The sequence below is a fragment of the Camponotus vicinus genome, unplaced genomic scaffold, assembly GCF_025532165.1.
Source record: "Camponotus vicinus isolate PSW18456_S1 unplaced genomic scaffold, iyCamVici1.0 SCAF_6, whole genome shotgun sequence".
NCBI lineage: Eukaryota > Metazoa > Arthropoda > Insecta > Hymenoptera > Formicidae > Camponotus > Camponotus vicinus.
Window position 1 is genome coordinate 6850423 of NW_028141978.1, and position 27344 is coordinate 6877766.

The 27344-nt window shown below is 37.4% G+C and overlaps 2 protein-coding genes across 12 annotated transcripts in view; one reads left to right on the forward strand and one right to left on the reverse strand.

Moving 5' to 3' along the window:
- LOC145973151 (uncharacterized) overlaps positions 1-27344 on the reverse strand; it is a 174525-nt gene that overhangs the window by 107981 nt on the left and 39200 nt on the right. The window contains exons 2-3 of the mRNA XM_083102397.1: positions 26514-26596; positions 12647-12694 (exon numbers count right to left, since the gene is read on the reverse strand). The gene's annotated coding sequence lies outside the window, so the exon portion shown is untranslated. The remainder of the gene's footprint in view (positions 1-12646; positions 12695-26513; positions 26597-27344) is intronic.
- Positions 1-27344, forward strand: part of LOC145973141 (thyrotroph embryonic factor) — a 66907-nt gene that overhangs the window by 26561 nt on the left and 13002 nt on the right. For 3 of the 11 annotated variants that reach the window (XM_083102364.1, XM_083102368.1, XM_083102369.1), the window contains exon 2: positions 3-32. The exons of 1 other annotated variant lie outside the window; for it this stretch is intronic. In XM_083102364.1, the coding sequence (XP_082958490.1) occupies positions 3-32 (30 nt within the window). Of the gene's footprint in view, positions 1-2; positions 33-7681; positions 9225-27344 lie in introns of those variants that run through there. 7 more of the 11 variants (XM_083102360.1, XM_083102359.1, XM_083102362.1 and 4 more) reach the window with 7 other exon arrangements.

Here is a 27344-nt window from a genome sequence, read left to right on the forward strand (position 1 = left end):
AGGTGACCCCATGATAACATCCTCTCTGAAGGGTAAGTGATCATCGACGATTATTTTTTTTTCTTATTTGCGTACCTTCCCTATCGAAGGATCCAAAAAAGGATCCCATCGAAAAGTATATGACCCCAAAACTGAGAACGACAATATACGACGAGTCGCTCCTTGTTGCATGCGTTTTATCAGTTGCATATATGTCCACGCTTCTTACACTCTACTTATGTAGATCGTAGAGAAATTTTAATTAAACAGGAAAAACGATACACATATAGTCGATTATTTTTAAACAATTTCAGAATCATGACAACGATGACACGATGAAAATAAATTTAATATTTCTATCCGATAAAATAATCATATGAAATATTCAGTTATCATTTCCAGTCTTTCGCGCAAACGGTATTTGTCAAAATTCATAAGATCATCTTTGCTTTTATAAAAGATGAAAAACAACATAAAAAGAGTTTAACCAGCTTAGTAAAAAAATAAGACACAATTGGTGAAAACAAAAAATTCGCGGCAAAGATCTCGGACTACAGAGCGGATGCATCGATGAATTATCAACATGCAGGTAGGCAATAGAGTTGCATTGAATAGACGCGAACGTACGCGATATTTCGCGGGAAACACGAATAGGATGGAAGGGAAGCGGCAAATAGATACGAAGCATGGCCCGGCCTTGTGACGCGTCACATCCTGTCATGTCTTCATATTCACACTCACGTTACGATAGTCATAGAGAGAAGAATTTCGCGCGTATATCCGAGTATCTTTAAAATCTTATTCATCCTTCATGCAATTTACGAATTGCGTTTCAAGAAACAAAATGCAAGCGCAATAAACGTCTGTTATTAAGAAAAATATATTAGAGTCATTATTTACGTTTGACACCAAAAAACTAGATGAACGAGAAACAGGTTCCTCTTCTATCGCTTCTACTCATCGCATTAAATAAATATAAATGATCGATAATATGTACAGGTTTATATAAGTAATTTATATAAAATTTTAGTACTATTCAATTATAGAATTTTCGTGTAATGTTTTTGACACATTGAACGTAATTGATATATATGTATAGACGTAATAGTATCTTTCCTAAAAATGCGTTTTTAACCAAACATCGATAATTATAGCTTATTCTATAATTATAGTTCTCGTTGCCATTTATGATTTAAACAACTTTTAATCGCGTCCTGCCAACACGTGTTCGCGTCATGGTAACGCAAGTCGAGATGTAATCAATCGTAATTATGATACGAACACGTCTTCGTTTCCCGTTTATTCTATCATCATAGAAATACCTCGTCAATTTCGATGCTAATTTCTCTATTGTTGTCCGGTTGATTGGTTGGTTATCGAGTGTGTTGTGTTTATGTTTTAAGGTATCAATTAAAGGAATGTTTTGCGTTTATTATAAAATCTTCCGATTTTTTAATTTTCTAATGCATTTTGTACATATTATTGTTTGAAAGTACCTCCTAGTTTATTAATTATAATCGAAGCTCGAGACGTATATTAATCAACGTCCCGACCTCGTATTTTGTCGTCGGATATGTTGCTGGCCGTGCGTGTCACCCGAAGAATAATCCCATGCGGTCGACGCTTGGACTCAAGTTTCGCGTGTCAAGGATCGACCAAAGACAAGCAATGATCTTGCTTTTTTATTTCTTCACTATGATTCATGTGGAAGAGAAATGCAAAAGTTGCGACAGAAGTCTTATGCCGATCCAAGCGTGATATAATATTCATATTACGAAAGTATTTAACGTTGAAATTCAAATATTTTAGAGAATAAAACATTCAAAAATTCAATGTTAAACTAATGTTGAAGTCAGTACAAATAAAAACGAAAAATCATTAAAAAAATCGTCAAATTAAAACTATTTCTCATATTTTCGATATCTCTTAAGCAGTCAGAAAAATTTACGCGAGTAAGATACATTTATATAAATTTTGAAAAGAATTTATTTTATGTATCTGCAAAAGATTAATATCGCGTGTCGATACATCGCATGGTAGTAATGCTTCTCCTCCCGACTTTCCTCTTGTAATAATTACAGTCAAATTCTGGACCTGGATTTGCATTTAATAATGGGTTTTAATGAAACGCGTGTGTCAGTGACAGGTAAATCCGTGTAAACAACGCGCTTGTTCCGGTTCGGCTCGGCTCAGTTCGACGGAAGAAAATAATGTACAATACACCGTTGTATAAATACCAATTTCTATGCGTGAATGATCACATTACTCTCCTACAATTACCAGAATACTTTCCCCTCGATTATTTTATCTCATGGTTCGCGATTGTCGATCATCGATTACTCCCGGATTACTCTATCAGATAATTGCATTGTATATAACAAGCTGAATTTTTCAATAAGAATTAATTAAATGTAGGTTATATGATTTTTTCAAATAAAACAAGTCCTATCCTTATGTAATTTGAAAGTATACTCTTATATCTTATATATAATTTTTTCCGAGATATAAAAATCTCATATACACACACACATGCGTATATTGACAGAGCAATTAATTCGTTCTGCATTTTTTATTTTGATCGATAAGTTCTGAGAGACTACACAAACTCGAGTCTATTTTCTCTATCCTTATACTGCAAGATATAATCAATTTCAAAATATTACATGATTGTATTTAAATACATAATTAATCGACACAGCTTGTACTCAAATGATCTAAATGCTTTTGCATTTCTACTCTGATTGTTTAATACACATATTATGAACTCCTTTCGTTATACCTGTAATCAAAGTACTTTTCTCATGACAATTCATACAGAAGAAACACAATCAATATAATATTTATTACTTAACGCTAATTATTATATTATGTACGCGTTGAATAGTTGTCAAAAGTACACCGTCCGCGTGTCAATGGATTATTTGCGCATATCACGCGTTGCTAATCGCAATTGTTTCTAGCAAATTATTATGTATATCGAATATGCGTGTACATCGCGCGGCTACGAAAATCGAGCGGATCTATTTCGGCGTCGTCTAGGATCTTACGCGCGTCCTTTTGATCTAACGGCTTCTAGTTCGGCGCAATTAACAGCTGACAAGCAGATGTTAGCGGCATTGCGAAACGTTTATGTCAAAAAGATTATAAAAGTTATACGTGTATTTCAACGCGGCCGCTATGCTTTCCGAAGCGATGACGACGTGCTGAAAGCACGTGCCGAGAGATTAGCAAATAAAATAAAAAATGATAAATCGTTTATATAATAAATAATCAAGCGTTGCTTAAATGCACCACGTGCGTCTCGACAAAATTGATAGAGATAATTTAGTCAATGTTTATTTGGAATAAATATACCGCGCGAAAATTCATCAGTTATATGTTAATCGTACACGTGTGAAAAAGATATCTCTATTTTGTAGATACAGAAAATCCGAGAATACTTAAATGTTTTCGACCGTAATACGCTTTAAAACTACACAATTAATTATAGATAAAAAATTCTGCATATATTTCAAGTACACGATGATGAATCTTGATATTTTTCTGGAAAAAGAAATTATGCATCTCTTTTGGAATTTCTAATCTTTTTGTTTTAATCTCGGCAAGAAATACGCAAGAAATGGTTCAAGCGAAATGGGAAACGATCGCGGAAGTTTTCGGGATGCACAAATATGTACATGTGTGTACGTTCATATCGGCCGGGCCCGTCGTATCGACTACACTCGCGGTACCGGCAATCAATCCGAACGCTAATGAATACGTGCTGGCCCTCACGTACACGTGCGACTGAGACGGCGGCTGAGAGTGTGCGTGGTAAGTGTCGAACGGATGCGAAATTATTGCCAGAATCCCATTCGAGTCCCTGTCACGTACGTGTTGCATTCGCGTGTGCGAAAGGTCGCGAACGAAAGTACCGCAAACGGTATTTACCGAAAGGTAATAATTAATAAACGCGCTGCCGCTTCCAGGTTCATGATTCGTACCGCGGGCTTCTCGCTTCTTGTTCTTTGCGAATCAACCGGTGAAAATCTCGATCCTCTTGAAACACCACTCCTTAGACGCGATGATCTTACCTCGATAATCGATATTCTGTTTTACATATGCATGATATTCTGCAATCGTAGATTAAACGATACACATTGAGACAAAAAAATTATTTAAAAAAAAATTTTTTTTCGAGATTATCAATGCAAAATATCAGCGCGATATAAATATTAATATCTACATGATCGAGGTGATTATAGTGCGACAATCGTTGGAAAAAATCTTTTCAAGATACGCGTTCTCATTTTGCTTTATTTTACAAACAGATAAGCACACTTATTTTAGATGCATTTGCAAATTGAGAATAGGAAAAAAAGTAAGCTATCGCACGCCTGATTAGCAAAATATATGTAACTTTAGATTGCAGCATTAGTAATGCAACATTAGTCTATAATTATTCGCCGTTAAGAAAAGGAAACAAGTTGTTAATTATTGCTAGATTGTTGCTGGGTAAATATTATGGAATTTTTTCATCTTTTGTATGAAAAATATTTATATTTCAATTAGAAATAATATGGCCAAATTAATTAATTAATAGGTTCGAACAGAAATCACGTTTTTTTTTTCACCGATTCCATTTTTCGCGATTAAGGTATTGACCGATTTTCGAAAAACGAAAAAAAGCATCCTCTCGAAAAAAATGCAGCAATCGAGAGGGCGAGCCCGTTTAATTCTGAAACGACGAGACGGAGGAGGAAGTGCCTAGGAGAAAGTAAGCCGCCGAAAGTTTCGTTTTCACGTCTGGCCCGGTCCTAAAGTGACCGGTTCTGATTCGATCCCGAGACGCTATTTCAACCAGATTGCGAAACGCGCGATTATCTCGAGATTGGAAATCGAAACCGAAAATCGTTGATTAACATTCACGATCTCAACATTTCGAATATCGGATAATTTGTTTTGATATGAGCAAAATCCCAAAGATAACTTTTAACCGAGACAAAGCGCGCCAATTGTGAAATATCGGATATCGTGTTGCGATAAATCAATGCCCTCCATCTTTTTCCTAATACGAATCGGAGATGCAAGTGAAAGGGTCCAGGATCAACAGGTTGCTCGTTTCAGTTCCCGAACGACCTTTAGCCAGAAAGCTGCGGCATCTTTGCTCGCATTAAGATCTCTCAAACCGATAGAACGTACAAATATGGATGTTGAGACTGACTATCCCCTGCGCACAAAGCAATGAAAAAGACTTTTAAAATTGAAACAAGCGGAGAAAATAATTACACGCAATCAATTATTCGATGAAAAATAATTGCAATTCGACAAAAGTAAAAACTTGATTAACAATTGATTAACTTGATCAATCAATTCTAAAACGGCAAAACTGCAAAAACTGCTTAAATTATCATTTTTAATTTTTAATAATCTTCACGGCATAGTTATCTTTAAATCTACAGTATTAAAAAACATATGAATTCAATGATAATAAATTATAATTTAATAATAAAGAAAAATTATGTGTGATAAAAAAATGCCAAATACCAAAGACGGATGTTTCCAAATGAAAGAAAGAGAAGCGAAACGCGGAAGAGAGGGAATGAGAGAGAACTAAAAACGAGGTAAGAGACACAAAAAGAAGTTACGGCGAGCGAAGAGGAGAAAGGAATCCTTCCGTGACTCGCGAGAGTCCGCAGGTCTCTCGTGGTTTCCGCGTTCGCACAACAGGCATCGCGTCTACCAGACCGGTTTTGGTGATTCAGAGTCTCGTGCCTTCACTACGTAACTTATGTGGAGCCCTCCCGCACTCTCTTTTTTTCTCTCCTCGTAGCGTACGACGAAAAAGGAATAACTGCGATCAGCATGATCGGTCGATAAACATAATTTCAAACGAGCATAAAAAAATATTGGAAAATCATTTAGATGTTTAAAAATTTCCCTAGCGAAAAAGAGCCTTATTAAGCGATGTTAAAATATAATATCGTGTGCAAAAATTTGCGAATATTTTTGAATAATTATTTTGCAGCCTCTCCTGATGGAACCTTTGTACAAAGACACAATTTCTTAGATTCTTGCACGTATAATGTAGATGAATATTTCGTAATTAAAAATGTTTAGACGTATTAAAAAACCCGTGAGAACACACCTTTCATTTCATCGTTTTCTTTTTTCGGCTCGCTTCTCCCATCTTTTTTTCTCGCTTCATATTTATCTCTCTTTATCATCATCTTTCACCGAAGCAGCTCCACTACTTCTAACTTCCGCATTCGTCGGAGGTAGAACAGAGATGGTGAGATCCTTTTTGGATCCTGCTCACGGATGCCGGGTCCTGATGGCCCTGACCTAAAGCGAAACACGCTTTCGCGGGTTATGATGGCCGTCACGAAATATCTTTGTCTTCGCTCGCAACATTAAAGAATATTAACGGCTGCTTTTCACTAGAATTAAAAGGATTCCTTCTCGATTTCATCACTAAATAAATCTTGAAGATGAATGATAAATGCCAATATAAAACTCTGTTGCATCAAACCAGACATTCAAAGTATCTTATAAATTAGCTCCAGTATCTATTTTGTAATGCGTGTTCATAATTTAGTTAAATTAATCTTGTTATCGAAATAACGTTGGAATATTGTAACAATATAAAATGATAGGTTTAGATTATGTAATTTGAAAAAAAGTAAATTATCTATCATTAATCAATATGTACCGGCAATAAAATGTCTGAAAACGAGCAGTTGGCGGAAAGTAAATCTACCGTCCCCATTCCATATAAAATGACATACTTTCTGCAACATATTTCAATTGGTCGACTTGTGAAATTAACGATAACCGTGCGAACCATGCTTCGCCAAGTAAAATCGAAAGTGGCGAAATGCCGAGACAAGAAGATAGCGTTTCAATTTCATAGAGAGAAGTGCATTTACTTGAAGGGGAAAATAAATACACAGTTTTCTTTCCCCTCCTCCTTGTCTCTTCAGTAGTTGTACACGATGAGCATGACGTCAAAGCTTTAAAGACAATATCGATATATAAATATTTGCTAACCGTTGAATAATCTCATGTTCCTCGAGACACAAACGTTCTCGGCTTCCCAAGCATAGCTCGTCTCATAGAAACGAACGCTTAGAAACGAACGTTCGGAACGAAGATTGAAGAAATAACAGCGGAAAAAGCGGTACGCCGACCTACATATTTAAAAACGATCGGAGCGTGATAATTAAATTCGTCAAAGATCCGACGAGTCGGAGCGTAGCAACAGAATCGAGAGTAAAAGCTCCCGCGTTGTTGTTCGGCGTCCGCGCAAACCCGGAGCTAGGCGCATTGAGATAGATAGAGAGAAAGAGAGAGAAAGAAACGATAAAATAAGTAGAGACGGAAGGAAAGCCACAGACGCGGAGTGAAAAAGTGCGGCGCGATCAGCCGGAGCGCAGCAGGCAAGCGGATAGATAGACGAGAGGACGGTGGCGTTCTCCGAGCGAGAAGAGAAGGACTAGGCTCGGATCCTAGAGGCTGGACGGAACAGGGACGTCGATAGAGCTGGCTCTCGCGGGGAAAGAGAGACGCCGTCGTTGGCAAAGCCGGAGAAGAGGAAGAGGCCGCGGCAACGCGCACGGCGGTGCGCGCGCTCGCGCTTTTGCGCGGCGAGTGGGGTCAGGTTTCAGATGCGTGGTGGGAGGTGGGGGCGGGAAAAAGCGGATGTCGGGGCGGTGGAAAGCGAGACGGAGCATCGGCGGGTACGACAAAGAGGAAAGGAGCCTCTCCAGCGGCGAAACGGCGTGGCGCTTGCGAGTCGCGACTCCAGTGTCTTTCCGGACGCCACACGTTCGAGACACGCACGCGAGTTTCCCTCTCCCTTTCTCTCTCTTTCTCTTTTTCTCTAGCCTTTTCCTCCCTCTCTCTCTCTCTCTCCCCCTCCCTCTCTCTCCCTTCTCGTACGCGATCCTCTCGCTCTCTCTTTGCGACTTCTCGTCCGGACCTCCGTTCCTCTCTATCTTCCTCGTTACGTCTTTCCTCGTGCTGTCTCTCCGCGCTCACCTCCAGGACGACGTCGAAGCACGTCGTGCCCTGCCTCCTCTCGCCGGGCACGGAGCGGGACCAATAGGAGCGCCGCTTCCGGCAACGACGACGCTCCAATCGGCACACGGCGCCGACGGATAGACGCTGACGAGCGGCGATTTTGACAGTCGACACTGTGCTACTCTCGGCGCTCGCGGTTTAATCGGCGCACTGGGACTTACTAGTATACTAGTGATTCGATTCGATTCGACTCGAGTCTGGGATTCGGGAATCGGAGCAGTGCCCTCCGGAGCGTGAATCCTTTCGTCCGGGTCGTCATCTCGCGAGCTCGCCAAAGTGTTTTTCTCCATTCATTGGAAATATTGCATTTTTTTCGGTGAATTACGATCTCGTTTTTTCTTTCCTATTCCGATCTACTGGTGAGTGCAATAAGGAAGATTTTCTTCGCGCGTCGATTTTCTTGGCGATAACAGCAAGAAGATCGATAACGATCACCCGATCGAAGAGAAACGAAACGTTTGTATCCAAAATTCGCGAGGATAATTTGATTAAACAGACACGAGCGTGCAGAATCGAGATTCGTAAAATTGACTTTTTACAAGTCTTCTCGCTTTCAATATTCGGAAATAAATGGTAGATTTGCCGCGATTCAACGCGCCTCGTTCCTAAAGAACGAATCTATTCGGAAACGGGCCTCGGTGAACAATCGATCGCCAATTAAATTCTCTTACCGAAAGACACGGATATCGTCTCGCTTCTCGCATTGCGAATATCCCCCGGCAGCGGAGCGTCGTTCGCTCCGATACAAGTGAAAGGAATCTCACGGAGGACTCGTCGTTATCCGCGCTGGACATTGCGCGCGCGGGGGAAAGGGGGAAAGGGGGGGAAAGGGGGTGCCGCGAGAAGTAATTAGATGCGCGCGTGAGGTAATCGGATGAGCTGCGCGATGGAGTATCAGCAATTGGCGCCGCCGCCGGTACCAGCTGGGGTGCTGCACGCCCAGGCGCATCATCCTCCCCAATCTCAGCATCAGCAGCAGCCGGTGCAACCGCCGCAGCATCCGCACATCGTGGTCGCGCCGGCTCATCAACAGCAATCCCAGCAACCACCACCGCCACCCCTGCCGCCGACCTCGCACGGTCACCAAGTGCATCCGCCGTTACCGCCCATCCACGACGACAGCACCAGTTCCAGGTGGACCCAGTACCAGCACTTGTGGAGGCAGCATCATGTTTACATGAACGGTAGGGACATGCCGCTAACGCGATTCGAAATTAGACAGATACGGCGCTGCCTTCGAAATAAGAGCTTTTCAGCTAGATCGATAGATATAAAAATCTCTGTCGATATATTACTTTCGTATGTTCGTCATCTATCGAGATAGACTTCATCTTATTAATCGTACGGATGAAAGTTAAATGTAGGTTTTATAGCTAACGACTATAAGTCAACTCGTATATTACGCGTAAAACGCTTGGAAAATTGGCTATACAACTAGTGGCCGTAAAGAGGGAGAAGTCGTCGTTCGGTAGAGAAACGCCCACCTGTTGCTTACATTAGCCAGCCTACATTCGACTGGCAACTACTGCAGCACGTTAACCAACCGACTATATATTTATTAAACATTACATGCATACACCGCGCGTTCATTTATTCGCGATGAAGAATTCACCTTATAAAAGAATACATATGAATAATAATAGCACTGCGACAAAAGTAGATTTTTGTAAAACTTTCAAGGTTTACGGTTCTTTAAAAAAAGACACATTATATTGTGCATATATAACGGAAAGACAAATGTGCGTCCACGTTTGCGCGCGCATGCGTGTATGATTGATTGGTCGAAAGAATAAAATTGCATATAAAAAATAATTAATATACATAATTAATTTCATTTTTTTTTTAAATAGTACTTGTTCAAGGTATGATGCAACAGTTTACATGTGTCGACGCACGATTGTCGTTGAAAAATCTCTTACCTGTCATTTATCACGAAACATATCTGTTAACTAGGCGGGTCGACTTAATCGAACATGGAGCGTGAATGAATCATCCGTCTCCATGTATGTAGACGTGTGAATTCACCTATGCACCTATCCTAGTTACGGCGGATTCGACTCAAGGCTCTTTGCATTTGCATCCTCCCACGTCCTCAGCTCGTTTCGCTTCTGCTCGCATTCGCGCTTTTTTTCTCTCTCTCTTTCTCTCTCTCTCTCTCTCTCTCATCCATTCATCATCTCCTTTTGTTGCGGGTAGAGAATTTCCGTGAAAAAAAAACTATTATTGTATCATTTATTTGCGTACGTTCTTAAGCCATATTGAATTAAAACGAAACGTGTTTCTATTCTCTATTCTTAGTCTCTTTCTTTACATATATGTATATACTTTAGTCTCTATTTATTTCTATATACCTATTATATTACAAACAGCAGGCGTAACAAATTCACTTGTTTAAACAGATTAAATATTTATTCACGGTGCGAAAAGATAAAAATAGCAAACTGCTTGTCGTTTATATATTCTTTAGTATCACAAATATTTTAAAAAAACACTCGTTACGAATTTACGAACGCGTTCCTATCAATATTAAATATCTTCTCGGCAATTTATAGCTTTTTTTTATGGCTAATAAAATTTTGTCAGAAATGTTGATAATATTAAAAAGTATATCTTTCCGTGAAATGGAAAGCAAGGTTAAATGAAAGTAACATTTCACTTGGTTAAATTGTGTGTCCGCGCTTTGATTAAGAATTTCCTGGATAAATTCCCATCGTAATTTTTCATTATTAAACACAGGCACATATCGAGCATGATGTTTCGCAAGACATACATCGAATATTAATGACACGAGGAAATTCTATGATACTGCGACAGATGCGACAAGCCTCTTCATACTTTCTTCTTTATTGATTTAATTCACGTTCTCTTTCCTGACAGTCTAATTTATTAGCCATAGAGAATAATTGCTATGCAGCGACTATCTATTATTAATGACATTTGTGAAAAGATTAAATTTTTGTGACAAGACAAAAAACAAATGATAAATTTATATGATGAGAAGTTTCATATGAATAAATAAATTTTTCTCACGTGAATTAATAATTTAAAATATAAAAAAATACAAATATAAAATTAAATTCAATATGTAAAAGAGAGAGAACCGGTTTATGTAGATTATTTTATCTAAAACTTTTGTCAATTTATATTCATGAATTAATGAACGAGGTAGCTCTCGATTGACTATCGAAATAGCAATACTATCGGTGTCCGCGAGTTGTATTGTTATCGAGCACAATAGATTAGAATCACGTTTTAAGATGCACAATACAAGGGATGGGTCAGCCTAGCCTCTCCTAGTCCTAAAGCATCACGTTAGTATTATCGTAACCCCAACAAAATCACTATATACCAATTTAAAATTACATTATTTGCAAAATCTGTGGTAACTTTATATCGAATCATGCTGTTGTTTAAATATATAAAGTGTACCATGAGATATAGGAAAAAGATATTTTAAAGATCTATTCAAAAACTCGGAGCAAGTGAAAGAAAATAATTGAAAATGTGTGATTTCGCATTTTATGTAAATTAATAAAAAAAAAAGATTGTAAAAACTACTATAAATGAGTAAAAAAAGATAAATCTATATTTGGACGTAAAATCATTATTTAAAAAAAATCAATTTTTATCTAAATTAAGCGATAATTTTTGCAAGCGTTGGTTAATATCATATTAATGTTCCATGATTAAGATCAATTATGAGTTCATTATTATTATCGATCGATCATTCGTGTTTACACAAATTTTAGATTGTGTTATGATTAATTAAATTGATATTAAAAATTATCGAGAATAAAAGTTGGCTAAATCGTAATGTGAAATCGACAATTTTGTCGATATTAAAGTGTATCTCCAGTTAACGAGATGGAGATTCCGGCTTAACTCGCTCATCGACCTACGACCTCGGGATATCATTGTCGACCTTGATGATGTTACATTCCTCATTGAAATTAAGAATCGTGATAGACGTAATTTTTTGAATATGAGAAAAAGATATGTTCGTCATGTCGTTGAACGAGAAAAGTAGAGGTATATTCTTATGATTATATGTATACATATATGTACACACGATTTTTCTACAATATAATTATAAACGATCTAACTAAGATGCATATATAAAAGTGCATACTCGCGTTTTCTTTAAGCATAAAGTTGCGACCTTATGCACAAAGTCCGTTACACTGATGCTTGTACAAGCATATGCATATTATTAAACGCTGTTTCTTCAATAAGACGAGCAAAATTATAAAGTATGTCATGCGTGCGTGTAATGTAAATATGCATACATATATAAGATGTTTTTTCCAATATAAATATAAATATATATATATATATATATATATATATATATATATATATAAATTGAAAAAAGACATTGAAAAAAGATATGGAAAAAAGACATCTTACATATGCATACATATTTACATTACACGCACGCATATATATATATATATATATATATATCATCAAACGATAGCACATATTGCAAAGTGCATCTGGAGCACAAATACATTCACGTGTTCTTTTAAAGAAGATAATTCGCAAATCCAATTTCGCCGGTATCGCGATCGTTGGAGATAATTATTCAAATTATTTCAACACTCACCGATCCTTGAGAAGCTTCGATGAATCTTTGAAGATGATTCAGGAAATCCTGCAACAAACAAATATTAATTAAAATCTCCAATAATTGAAAGATGATTATATAATTAGATAATTATATATGTAAAAGTGTGTGTGTGTGTGTGTGTGTGTGTGTGTGTGTGCGCGCGTGTGTGTGTGTGTGTGTGATATTCATTAAGTTATTTATATTATTTGCACATATACATAAACATGAAAGCTTTTTTCTTCGGTTCTTTTATTATGTAATCGCGAATCGGCGACATAGCGAAAGTCAAGTGCACACTCGTTCTAACAATAACTGACTAATAGCTAACAGCTGACGAATCGCTCTTATCTTCTTCCAGGTAAGTTTCATTTGCAAAGCGGTAAGTTAAGTCAGGCTATCGATGGAATTGCGTCAGAATATATATTGGATATATTTATAAAAAAAAGATTTGACGCGGATATTTAATCTACGTGACGATTTTTTTTAGTTCGACAAGTGATTCTTATTAATTATTATTAATTATTAATTCTTATTTGTTAATCCTATCGCGAATAGATAGAAAACGACCTTCGAGATAAACTCGTGATCAACCAAGCATTAATTATAGCTAGGCCAATAATTATACTGGCGCCTTATGCCAGTGCCAAGATAACGAATAAATTTTTAGCGGGACAGAGAAAGTGCGTTGCGCAAACTTCCAATTGCTCATGCAACAATGTTGTGGTTACTTGCGAGAAATTCACGTCGAAAAACTCCAAAGTTGGTTAATGTATTGCGATATTTATGAATAAAATCGAAATCGTGCAGGAACTCGATTACTAAGATTTCCGGTAATCGACGCGTGTAGTTATTTCAAAGTTTGTCTCTATCGGCTAATAATTGCCTGATAATTCATTATGACATGTACGTATTTTTATTTTACAAATAATAAAAATAAATCTGAACGGAAAAAAATAATATAAACGTGAAAAGCAATATTATTTATGCGATTATTGATAAATCCCCGATTTAATTTAATTTATGCAAGATAGAAATTTTATTCTTATTCTTTTTTTTCTTGAAAAATGCGAATCCATCGATCGAATGAAACTTGAAGCGGAGAGCGCGTTTGAAATTTCGAAATCTTTCATATCACGGTTGCACGTGTGCACATCGACTGAAGTTTAGCATTAGATGATAAAAGCAATATGTAAATCGGCTCTTTTGCTATCAGACGACCCCACGACATGATACCGCGAGTCTCCTCCGAGACCCTGACGATAAACTTTTCTCTTTGTACAGTCAGATTCAACAGATATAATGCCGATATATCGTTTACATCCATTAGCATTCTGTACCATACGAACTCGAAGAAGGCGGTAGAATCGTAATTACAATGATCATAATTCGAATGCTCGTGCTTGTCTATCGATGTAAAATACGCTAAATCCCGTTATTATTCAAGCATCCAAGGTTATTTCGCTGACTAGGTCAGCAAGGCCATGGTTAAAGACTGTCTTTCGATAGTTATCACTCGTATCAGCTTGAAACATAACGTTCAATCAAACTATTGAAACGTATAAATCTTTTTGTGCGCGGGAAACATTTTTACTCTCAATAATATTACGATAAAATTGTACTGTATTAAAAAAATATTGGCCCGAATAATTTATCTCTGATTTATCTTTTTTCAACATTACTTAATCATTTACCAAATGTAATAATTCTGTTTGAAGTCTCATCAGATCTATCGTTTAAAAATCTTGACGGGAAATTATAATCTCGCGATAGCAATTTTCGCCGTATGTTGTTTCGCGTAAGGAAAAGTCTCTCGATCTCACTCGTCAACTCGCGCGAACCTACACGTCGTGGAAACCCGGCTGTTCAGCCTCAAACCCGGAAGACAGCTGGCGTTGCGCGCACGCACACACGGTTCTCGACTACGTCGTCATCGTTGCGTCGTCGTCACCAACGTCGAGTTGTACAGGTTGTCGGAGAAAGTAATCACGTGCCATTCTTATAAACACCTTCGTGCTTTCAGCTAGCGGTTCTCATTGTTGCTCGCGAAGCTCTATCGCGGATATGTAATTGTTCACATTCGATATTTCTCATTACATAAGATAGCTTACATCAATTTTAAGATGATGTGGCGCAATCAAATTTAAACCTGAAAAGCTATAAATAACTTGGCGCTTTAAATAATTAGGCGTACAATGACAATAAAATACGGTTTTTTCGTAATTTGTAAATTTCGCGTTAATTTATAAGCGACAGTTACTATATGTAATTGATAAATGAAATTAATAGTTTTATATTAAAATAAAAAACGAGTATATATGTCACTAAAATTGTTTTTTTCTATGCATAATAAAATGAATCGCGAAAGCGAAATCGTCAAAAAAACTTTTGAAACTTCCTAGATACGTAAGAGCACGCAAGACAACCGGTTTTACTGCTGTGGTCGACGTAAAGATATACTAGCTCTGTAGCAAGACGAAAAAAATAGCGGCTTGATGGCGGTCGGCTCTTGGAATTGGCGAACATTTTATGATAGCGGTCAAAAAATCCTTCCGACAATTCCAAAAAAAATGATTAATGTTTGATATAAAAAAATATCGCGATAAATTTATTATTATCTATGTAGAAAATAAAATTTATAATATTTTCGCGAATAATGTCATATTATACAATATTGTCAATACTGTATAATTAGATCATTTGTGTCTATGAATAATATAAATAAGAATGTCTTTAAAAGAATATCTTTTCTTAATATATATCGTGACGAATATACTATAAAAATTATTGTATACCACACATTGTACATTGTACTTGCGCATACAAATTGTTGGTAAAATTATGCAAAGTAATGCAACAAAATTATACCGCGATATATCGATTAACTTTTTTTTTCTTTTCCTGTTTCTTCTTGTGACATAAAAATGCGAAACTTGATTTTAGCCGGTCAGCATCATCGCGATCGCAATTGTCGGCATAAAAACGGCATTCAACCTGCTCGAGTTAGAACTCTAGTTGCCGGCGCACTTCATAAATCAATGATAAATTCTCGACCGAGTTCCAAGGTTTTCTGGCATATTGCATGTTCCGCATGTCAGTCTCGACAAATGTTAATGCCACTAATAATGTTATATGCTATAACAACAATGTTGTGGCGTAATATATAGAAATTTAACGGAAATAATTAATCTCGGAGATAATATCGGTGAAAAGAAAATTAATCAAATTAAAAATGCTCGCAAAATTATAAGTTGATGTAAAAAGATTTTGAATCGTGAAATCTTCTTTGAAATTTGAAAAGATTTGAATTTCAAACTCCGTGCGGTTATTTGTGAAAGTTGTGAGAGCTTCGTTCGACTGTACAACGTATAATTCTCTGATTCTGACAATAAAAACGAATATAATGTGTGGCGGCAAATATACATACATACGCGAAAGATTGCGTATATAGCTTCGTCGCTATTAATGTGATATTTTTCTTTTGCGCGGCGTTAATCAACAGGAGAGAAAATCTATCCCTAATCCTGGGCTATTATCGTTATTATAGGCTGTCTTACTGTATTGTGCGCATTCTTTCTAAAACCGCGAGAGAACCGGAAGATAGTATGTTCCGATACGTCAAACGAGATAGCGAAAAACAAATTCAATAAATTCACTGCACGCGTACAGGTGCACATATAATGTATACTTGTGCACGCGTCATTAGTTGCTATTATCTAAACATTCCTTAGAAAGATCTTCAACAAAGCGAAATAGAAACGCAAAAGATCGTCCAAAATGATAGCGTATCTCATGCTAAACAGAGCATTTTAGTTGCTTAATCTTTCCAAATTCGTGTTATATCGTCGCGTATGAGAGAGAGTAGGATATATATTGAATTAATTTGAAAAAATATTTGGGAAAAATAACGAATTTTAATATCTAAAAATTCTCGACGACGACACACTTTATATACTTAAGAAATGTAAACTTGTCGAGCGACGAAAGTTAAATTTACAATTAAGAGAGAAGGGTTTGCTCGCACGCAACCCTTCCTTCTTTCGATAACGCATATTCGAAAAGTAATTTAAAGACGAGTTTCTCTTTTCGCACCGGAAAAAGGAACAAATAAAGAACAGGAGAAAGAAAGAGTCGCGCTGTTTACGAGAGAAAGGCGAACCGTCAGAGGAACATACGTACGTGCGTGTTCGTATGAGACATATGCCCGCGGATATACGCAATCGTTCCTGCGTCTCCGTTATTTCGGTGAAAGTGAAAGTCACGCGGCACGCGACTTCCTACTCCGATCAAGCTTGCTAGACGGATAATTCATAATGCGACAAGATCTTTCAAAGGCTATAGAACATTTTAGTACAAAATTGTCGCTGGCAATCGTCAAAATTTTTTGTGAATCAAGTTTCTGACGTCTAGATAAGAAGAGCTTTACTTTTCAATTTATTTCAAATGAATTTTTTATCTCTTTTGAAAAGGTTTTAATATTTTGGCGCATTATATATTTTTATATTTAATGCATTTGGTCTAAAATCCAATCTTTTACGTATTTTAATTCACATAATATTTATTTAATAATTTATTTAGTTTTTTATTTAATAAATTAAATAAAAATTATTTAATAATTTACTTGTCATCATTATTATTCTAAATAAAATATATAATATAACAGTATTAAATTATAATTTTCAAACTTTAAAGATAGAAATAATGTATATCAAGCATGGCATCAAACTAATGACAACCGAGAGCTATTTAAGTTAATGAAGAAAAAAGCTCTCTCTTTTTCAAAGAATCCAGACAGAAATGTAAATGATGGTTAAGAACTTCATACTGATGTATAAGAATATCGAAATCGAGGATACAGTGCGTTCTTTAAAAGCATGGTCATGCCAAGACTTTCCACTTTCCGAATGTCACAATCATTGCTTAAATCGAAAAGGTACAATGCGAAGCATCTAGAAGAAGGACGATTAATATTATTCTCTACCTACATTATTGCTACATAATCGTTATAAGATTGGAACAATCATTTTGTTTTGTGTTCATTTTTGGTTTCACTACGAAAGAAAGAATTGCTATTATCGTATCCCGCTATTACATCTATATATTTACAAAATGAAACACGGAAGTCTACAACGAGATGATTTTCCGCGTTCCAGATCTTACACTATTCAGTTTCTCCTTCTAATCGGTTTTTTTTTGTATTTACTTGACTCTGGTTATTAATGAAGGAAATGTGCACGAGTGCATGGCTGTTTGCACAGCTTTCCAAAGATACGAAGTAACAGAAGGAAGGAACTGGATAAGCTAATCTTTCATTGCCGGGAAATTTCGCAGACATGTTTGATTGTTTTTCTTTCTTTTTTTATGATTTTATAAACCGACAATTTTACTCTCGATAGATAAGCTGGGTCATACGGATCTCTATTTCATTCTTATGCATTTGCCACACTTTGAGCGTATCGATTTTCGCTTATTTCGCGAATCGAGTCTTCTCTATCGATACAAAATTTATCAAATTTGATCAAGGTACGATTCTTAGCGAGTCATCGTTGAAACTTTTACCCCGTACGCGAGATGTGTATTCGAGACGTTATGCAGGGCTGACATTTGGATGGCCTCCTTTCTCCAAGTGGCACGTGGGCTCGTACTTTTCGGCACAGCAATGAGAAAGTTGTTGTCCGTTAGATATGCTGACCCGTTGCCAACGATATATATGGGTCCACTCTTGTGAAATCCCTTTTTTTCTGATTCAATCCCGGAACTACGCAAGAATATTCAGCGAGGAAACTTTTCCAAAAAAAAACTTCATTACGAAACTACATTTCTAACGTGAATTTTAATAATTTTATTTCGACGATTCCACTCGCGATAAAAGGATTCGTTTTTTTTATAGCGACTTGTGAAATAAATCCAGATGCATCAAATATCATTAATAAAACTGTTAAATAAACAAATATAATTTAAAATATTGTCGAATAATTCGTCGCGGCTGTTTATACATTGAAGGATCGTCCAATTATTCTAAAGTGTCCACTAATTCCCTCATTTTATGAATAAATACGAATTTCGTCGCAGGGTGGTCTAGTCGAAGCGAAAGGGGAAAGATTCCCAGGGGCTATCGAGAGAAATAATTGGCATATCTTAATTATCCGCCTTGTACGGCATCTCAATTAAAGGTGTCTCATGACGAACGAGTCGAATCAATTAAAATCGACCTTATATAGCGCCCATACCGTCTCGATCTCGCCGTATACTCTATCAAATAAAAGAAGCGGTAATTGTCAATTATTGTCGCAATAAATTGCATATCCTGGTGGAGCGCCAGGTGAGATAAGAGGTCGATTATTGAGCGAAAGGTAATTATTGCGAGCGACACGATGCGCCTTGAAAACGATCGGGACGCAACAATAAGAAAATACCCTCAACGTCACAACGACAGTTTAATTTGTATAAAGATGAGAAATTTCGATTTTGAGACGAGTCAATAAATATTTTGCATAATAAAAATCGATATTTGTCGATTCGATCCCTCGGATGTATGATTTAAATGTTAGATAAGTGGCATAATTACTTTAAAGTAGAAACGGAAATTTTACGCAGACTCAAACTAGAAACGAAGACTCTACATCGGGCAGCAGGTGAGAAATATATTACGTTTTTCTTCGTAAACGAAATCAATTACTACTTATTGCGCTCGCGGCAATAAGGTGCGCGTAATTAACACGCGCGCGTATTTTCAACACTTCCTCCTTTCCCTTCTTCCGGTTGATGCATTTTTTTTTCTCACTGCTTCGCCACCGCAAAAGCCGAGGAGAGAAGCGGAATGCGGCCTTGACATGGCATGAAAATAATAAAAGTTGGCAGAATAAGCGTGGATGTGCGATACACGCACATTAGTCGGCAGCAGCTGTTAGGAATTAATTTTAGATTAGACGGTCGGCGGGTGCCTGACTAGGTCAACTTCGTTCGAGTCAACGAGCGTCGTAAATGCATCGGGTCTTTCTAGCAGCGGGTTAAAGTAAAACCACTCGTAGATTCTTCTTGCGATCGCTTCAAAAACGATAGACTAAATTACATTCGAGTTCGACGTATAATATTACACTTGAGTTTGTACCACTCATGATCAATCCAATTAATGCAATGCATAAATTTTCAATTTATTAAACTTAAATCTAAATTATCGTGGCAATATTTGTGATATCAATTAACTTCATTAAGCACAAATTAATTTAAAATCTTTAAAGAATTCAAAATAAAATTTGTATTGTTCGCTCTGAAATGTGCTTTATTAGACGTCAGCTCCATGTTTCCTAGATCCATACAGATAGTACGTCATATTTACGGGTTACACACGGCATATGCGTGCCACAAACACGCATCAAGTGGCAAACTCGACTCGTTTCCGTGAGTTTTACACGCGTGAGAAAGGGAAAAAAAGAAACGCTCTACCGCGAGTAGGAGCAGAAGCACAGAAGAAGGAAAGACTTGGTAAAACTCTTCCTGGCTTGTGCCCCCTCCCGCTTATTCCTTTCGACTTCTCTTTCTCTTTTCCTCGTTCTTTAATAAACTTGCGCCCTCCTCCTGTTCCGCTACGAGCGTGGATTTCTCTTTCATCCTTGTACAATCTGATTTCTCTGGGCACACGCACGCATACGATTGTATTGCGAACAAACAGATCGATAAATTTGCCATATAAAGCATCCTACTGAGCTGAATATCTTTAAATATTTTCAAAAAAACGCGGCTTAATTGATTCTATAATTACGCCAGGTATATTTTACTCGCGTAAAAAGTTTCTCTACTTAAAATACACTCGCAAAAACTACTTGTCTGTTAGTTTGATAAACTGCAAGAGGTATAAACTGTTTTACAATGAAAGAAAATTTTACGAGATCGCGATAACTCACACGGCATAAATGTAGTGTGTAATAATGTTCCGCACGAATTGGTCTTTAGCATTTGTCCACATTCATTACGGTTTCTTTGGTTTCTTAGTGAATTAAAGCGAACATGCTAGTTTTCTCACTTTAGTCGATTGTCAATGAGACGCGAACTTGAGGATGACAAAATTGAAACATGACAGATTTATTTGAATGAATGCTTAAAAAGTCATCTCATGAATATGTAACTTTTTAAAATTCGCTAGTAAAAATTGTGTATATATGTAATAAAAATAAAAATATTTTTACAATTAAAATATTGTTCCGTTTAAGGTAATAAGACATATAAGTTCCTTACTATGCATTTAATTGCGCAAAATTATTGCGTTGCGACACGCAAATGGGCTTTTTTCTGTCCGCATACACGATACAATGCTCAGGGCCCTTGTCATAGCACTATTCGCGAAGCGGTGGTCTGGCTTGCCAGCAAGTGAAAGTTGCTCGAGCCACTTTCCCCTCTGGGGAACCGAGCGATCGCTCAGCTGGCTTCCGGGCTGCGAGAGAAGTCGCGATAAATGCCAGAGATCCATCGCCCTGAATCGGCGACACAACATTGCGTTTACAAATTCTTGCAAAATAAATTATATGGTAAGAAAATATGATTAACCTATTCAATGAAACGATGATCCTCAAACTACTGAAGAAATAAATATATAAATTAATTTTTTTATATTGGTAAGAGAAACTTTGTTTGAGATCAGTTTTATTTTTTGCGAATTAAATCATTATCGCACCGAATAGTTTATAATTGTTTAATAATTTAAATATAATAAAAAATGTAACTAATAATTTTTAAATATCATAATTAAAACTTTTTTATTAAAAGTATTTTTTTGCAATTTACTGTTAAAAGTACAATCTTTTAATAGACCAATAATTCTCTTGAAATCAGAGTTTATACTTTATCTACGTGTTTAAATTCCGCAAGTGCGAATATAGTGTACGGTTGCTTGCCAAATAAACAATACAATTTTGCGATTAAACGCTTGATCGAGTGCGCGCAAATTCCATGACTTTCCTTCGAGGGAAAAACACCATTGTCGAATGCGACACTTATGTCACGACTTCCACGTGTCTGTCGATTAATAACAGTAATCGCGCGAAGCAACCCTCACCAACCACGGCTTCCGCGTGCATCTTTCATAGGAGTCGTGTGTACCGGAAGCCGCGCGTGGGGACGCGTGTGCGCGCACGTGCGCGAGAAAGAAGGCTGGCGTGTATTGTATATGCGACGAGTTGCTGTCCTCTTCGTCGTAGCCTTGTAATTTTCAGAAGAATTGCGTGTACTCGCGGGGAAATGATCTGTAAAATTATAGCCGCGGCTTCCTGAACGCGCGCCGACACTAGCGCGCATAAGACTATAACGCGCGTTCTGTGTATCTAGGCGAATGAACACGCGAATAAAGTGGCGTCGCTTCGTTGACTTTGTACTCCACATCGTGGATTCCTTTCGTTAAAAAAGCGCGTCGTCTCTCGTGGACTTTCTCCCGGGATCGATCCGTATAATTTAATTGGCGAGCGTGCAACGCGCGCTAATCTGCATCGTTAACGTGTAGTCAAGTGTGTCCTCTTCTTCAATTTTGTCGTAGCAGAAGACGAAATTTTTCACGAGCGACACTTTTTGAACGAGAGACGCCGAAAAACAGAACTTGTTTAATATCGTACTTATATACGCTTTATCGCTTTTAATTAATCGTGTTTCGCTCGATATTTTTTTATTTTAGTATTTTTTGTTTTTTCTTCATTACTTAATTTATGTTTTATTTATTTCCAAGTAAGAGAAAATTGTCGACAGAAACAATCTTTGCAGTTTGCATCGCATTAATCTTGTATCATGTCGCGTACGTATCAATCTATCATATCAATCTATTTCCGCCCTATTTATCTATTTCTATTTCCGTCCTCTCGAGAGATACCGGGTGAAAATATCGGAAGATAATCGGAAGAGCCTATATTTAGCGAAATGCGGTCAAGCGCATTGCCCCGGGTCAGTTTCCGCGTAACTTTCGCCCGCGCGCGCGCTTCTCGTTACCCAACAATTACCTAATCGTGTTGTGTACACAACGACCGATCGAGGGACACATCGATAATCGAGATGCACAACCTGCTTGTTATATACGCGGAGAAAAAGAGAAGCGAATCACGCGGCGCGCTACACTGTCAAGGTTACATACGTGTTTGCCTCCTCCAATCAGTCACCGGGAAACGAAATAATCACGTTGCGCTTACCTGTATCAAGGAGAGGAAACATGGTATAATATATTTAATCGAACGCTCTCACACATCGATTCCTTCGATTATAAGAAAAGACGGTTATGCTACAATATATGCATTTGAATCCCGCACATTAATTCGCAAAGCTTGGAAGGTGTATTCGTAGTTAACTTCTCGATCATGCTGCTACATCATTATCAACGTTAATTATACTTGCGCGTTTCCTCACGCTCTATCATTAACGTCTGAGGAAGATGCAAATTTATATCAGCGGTGATCATAAATATTATTTGTGCGCAGAAATCAATTCACATATATATATTTGTACATACACAATCTTTCTGCTTTTGTATAACAAATACGTGGATAATAATAAAATTGGTAAGAGACGGAGAGAGGCGAAGGAAATCTGTACGTCGCGTATGCATACGTCGGGTTAAAGGCTAAAGTAAGAAACGCCGGGGGTTCAGTGTTATTAAAAAACAACGCTCGCAGAGCACGTGTTCGAAAGCTGTAAAACTACGTATTGACACAAAAAAAATATGGCCTTTCACTTTCGTTCATGCACAGACGAGATATCCATGCCAGCGATGTTAGCACCGATTGCTACCATCGATGGCCGTGTTCTCGATACACTTGATCGACTGATTGAGAGGCACCTTTTCCCAGAAAGCAAAATTCCTCAGATTCCGACGATTAACGCATGCGAGAGTGTCTCATTTACAAATTTGAAAATTATTGATACTTTAGAATTGTCATTAATTTTTTCGCCAGTAGCGTTCAGCGATTTTAAACAACTCGACTTTCCGATGCAAGATATTATACAACAATCGCAAGTTTGCAGTCGATGCGAATTATGAACAAACAGAATGAGAGACGCGCGATGGAACGTATTACGTCGATTACGTGGAACGTAACGGTTAAGAATTACCTAAAAGGATCAGCATACACACACGCACACGTGTTACAAGCAGACTTACGACGGCCATGTTCCATGGCCAAGGACGAGGCGCGATTCCGCGTCCCTGAAGGACACGCGCACCTTTCGAAAACCAGTTACTGAACATGGGAGAGATCGTAAAAGAGATACAATCGAATACAGATTCAAATGTGTTCTCGCGATGCATGTATCGGTTTCCTATAAATATGAATATTTTTTTTAAATTTACAGATTCTCGTATTTTCGCGTCGCGAGAAAGATTCCCCTTTAATTTCTCGCTTTAATTATTTATTACTTTCAGCCGGGTCGTGCGACTGCGATTTGCTCATTTCTCAGAGGGGAATGTCTGAAGAAATATATTCTCCGTTAAAGTATAGAGTATAAAGATATACAAATATATCAGGGCGTATACTTAATGCGGAAGACATTCCGGCGAACGTTTATTGCACGCATAATGTATATCTACAAGCGTATAGTTATAAATCTTGTCCAGATCCTTTTTAAATTAAATGCTAACGTTCAGCACGTTCGGCGCGGCGGAAAATACAGTCAGGAAACTTTCTATGGCAAGATTATCGAACCGGCAATCATCGTAAATACGCCCACGTACTTTCTAATCAAGGTACCATTTAAAACACCTGTACGGGGAAAATAAAAAGGCGAACGAAAACGAGAAAAAGAATTATTCGACTACAGTGATAAGTAAAAGCATAAATAAAAAAAAAGAAATAAAAAATTTGACCACGAAAAATCGATCGTTTTGCAGATAAAAATAGTCATTTCGTGGGAAAAAAGCATTGTAAAATATTTAATAAATATCTAAACAAACCATGCTTTAATTTAAGCTATTAATGTGCTATAATGTTATTATTTTTTACATTTAATCGCATGATATTTTACTAATATATTCGTCTTACGCAAAATCGTTTCAATACTAATTCGATGTGTTTTTATTCCTTTTTCAAAGATTACGAAGGTATAGATCGTCGCTATCGCGATATAGCAACAGCATAACGCAGACAGGAAGTATCGCCGTGAGCGTGAAGGAAAGGGTGAAAGCTAGATTGGGAGGGGAGAAAACGCAAACAGTTTGCGCGGCTGTGCTTCCGCGATCTTAACCGATTCTAGGCGTTTCCTCCCGCGTGACCGATCTTTCCATCGATCTGATTGGACGAGCAGAACCATCTCTTTTCCCTAAGATTCGTCTAGAGCACCGATATTTTCGTTATTGTCTGGCTACTGCCCCGGAAATTCGATCATTTTTCTCGAGAAAGTTTTCGTCCCACAAGGAAGCCCCTCGATTTTTTTACATATCTTATAGATACGTAAAAAAAACCCTCGCGATAATGATAGGATATAGAGCGTCATGTATTAGGAAATGGTTAATCAAGAACTCGCGCAGCTACAAAAGAGCGAATCGCATTCGTAATCCGGACGGCTCACCGTTTCCGGTACAGGTCGTTACGAACGTCTGCTCTCACGGTGCGTGGATGACGTATTGTGATCTAGATTAGTATGTGATATCATTCACTGTTTCACACTGTTTCACTCGACAGAGTCGCACAGGTAAAACTCGGTTATAACTGTCAGTCGCGATGCGAACATTCATGAGATCGCGATCTTTATTCTTTCAATAAATAAGTTTCTATTTCATATTTGCAATTCTAATTCGCAAGAAGCCTTTCAGTTTCTAATCGCTTAAAAAGCGATTAGAATGTGTGTCGACGAAAAATTTCCTTCAATTTCATTTTAACGAATATATGTCTTTAGTATACATTTCGATTTAATTTGGAACACGCGCGAGCTATATAGTATATGTAATTAATAAATATTAATATATTTCACCTGGCGAGACATACAGCAGTCGAGTCACGTTGTCATCTATCGCAGAGTGGGTCACCAGGTAAAGAGGAAACGCACGAAAGAGACTATCGCTGCGTTCTACGTCGTGCTCGAGGAAGCGGGAACAGGAGGCCGCTTCAACGAAAGCGAAAACCTCTTTCACTCTCTTTCGTGTTATGCGGATAACTAGCGAGCCTAGTTTCACTCTTTACGAGGCGAGCTTGTCTCTCGAGGCACGGTTAACCAGGTTAAGAAACGGCCGATTCTTACACGATCCTTCATCAACGAACGATGATTCACGAATGTTACCAAATATTACGACGCTCATTCGTATTTGACCCCTACTCTCGGGGGTATTTTCATTTTGACTTTAATCATTGTAGCGGCAAATGTTTACATTGGTAACCGAACAAAAACACTTGCGTATATTTTTCGATATTTCTTTTTCTCGATTTTTTAGAAGCGTGATAATTTACAAAGATGAATGGGTGTCGTTTTATAGATACGTTAATGAAATGTTTTATTTTCAGCACAAGATTTTCTAAAAGCGGACCAAAGAGAATTTATTTTTTGCACATGAATTATTTCGCGATTGTAGTAATATCGATACAATAAACCGACGCGCGAGGCGTATTTTACGATCGTCTCAACGCCGTTTAATTCCACGACGCGAATCCTTTAAATTATACACGCACGTGCGTATGCACCTTCGTCCGTTTACGTTCGTACGTTCGAGAGAATTTACATGGATGCGGCTTTAAATCCTCGCACAGTTGTATTCGTTAAATGCAAACGCGGTATTTTCACGCCCGTAAAACTCTTCCTCTCTTACTGATGTTTATTTACAACGTTACTTCGCGCAAACGTTGCCCTCTGACATTCCTCGAAGAAATCGAGATTTTCAACTTGTTAATTACGCTTATTATATACGTACGTTAAGTCATTGCGGAGGGCCTCGTGTTGCATCGAAACGACCAGGATTATTACAGATGGCACGTGAATCCCACAAACGGAGCCCTGCAAAATAATTATGATAATAATAAAATTAGAGAAAGATACATAGACATTTAAATATATTATAATTTTCTCGCAAGTTTTCGCGAACAGCTCGAATATGCGAAAGTGTCGAGAATATTTCAATTAAAGTTGGATTAATGTAAAAAGTTGTAAAAACTAGGTGTGATTTTAGAACTTGAAGAATCTCGTGTGTGCTTCTGCCTCGTTCTTGTTGCGCGAGCTTTATTTGACGAGCGATAGGAAACGAGCATTTCTAAGAGGTCTAGCCGCATTCGAAGGAGCGGCCAAGGACGACTTCGTGGCTCACTGCGTGCTAGTTCGTTACATGCAATCGTAATACTTGTTGTATGTATGTACATCCACGGTCCGCGATTCTTGTTTCCTCTCTCGCGTTCGATCATGTATGTATAACAAGGTAATTGTAGGACGCAAGGTTTCGAAATATCAATGATGAATCGAAAGAAGGAGAAAGTAGGAATACGAAATATTTTTTATAGTTTTCACTCTAATAGATCTCGAAATAGAATCACGAAGCTTGTGAAAATTAATATTTATACTTAGGAAATTTATACAAATTATTTATACACTCTCTACCGCGCATACATATATGTGAGAACAGTTTTACATTCTCTTAAAAATATTCAAAAAAATTTATGTTTTATTTCAAATTTCTATAATATTATTTGCCTATAAATTGCAAAAGAAATCGAAAAAAAGAGAAATGAGAAGATTGATGATTCCTTGACAA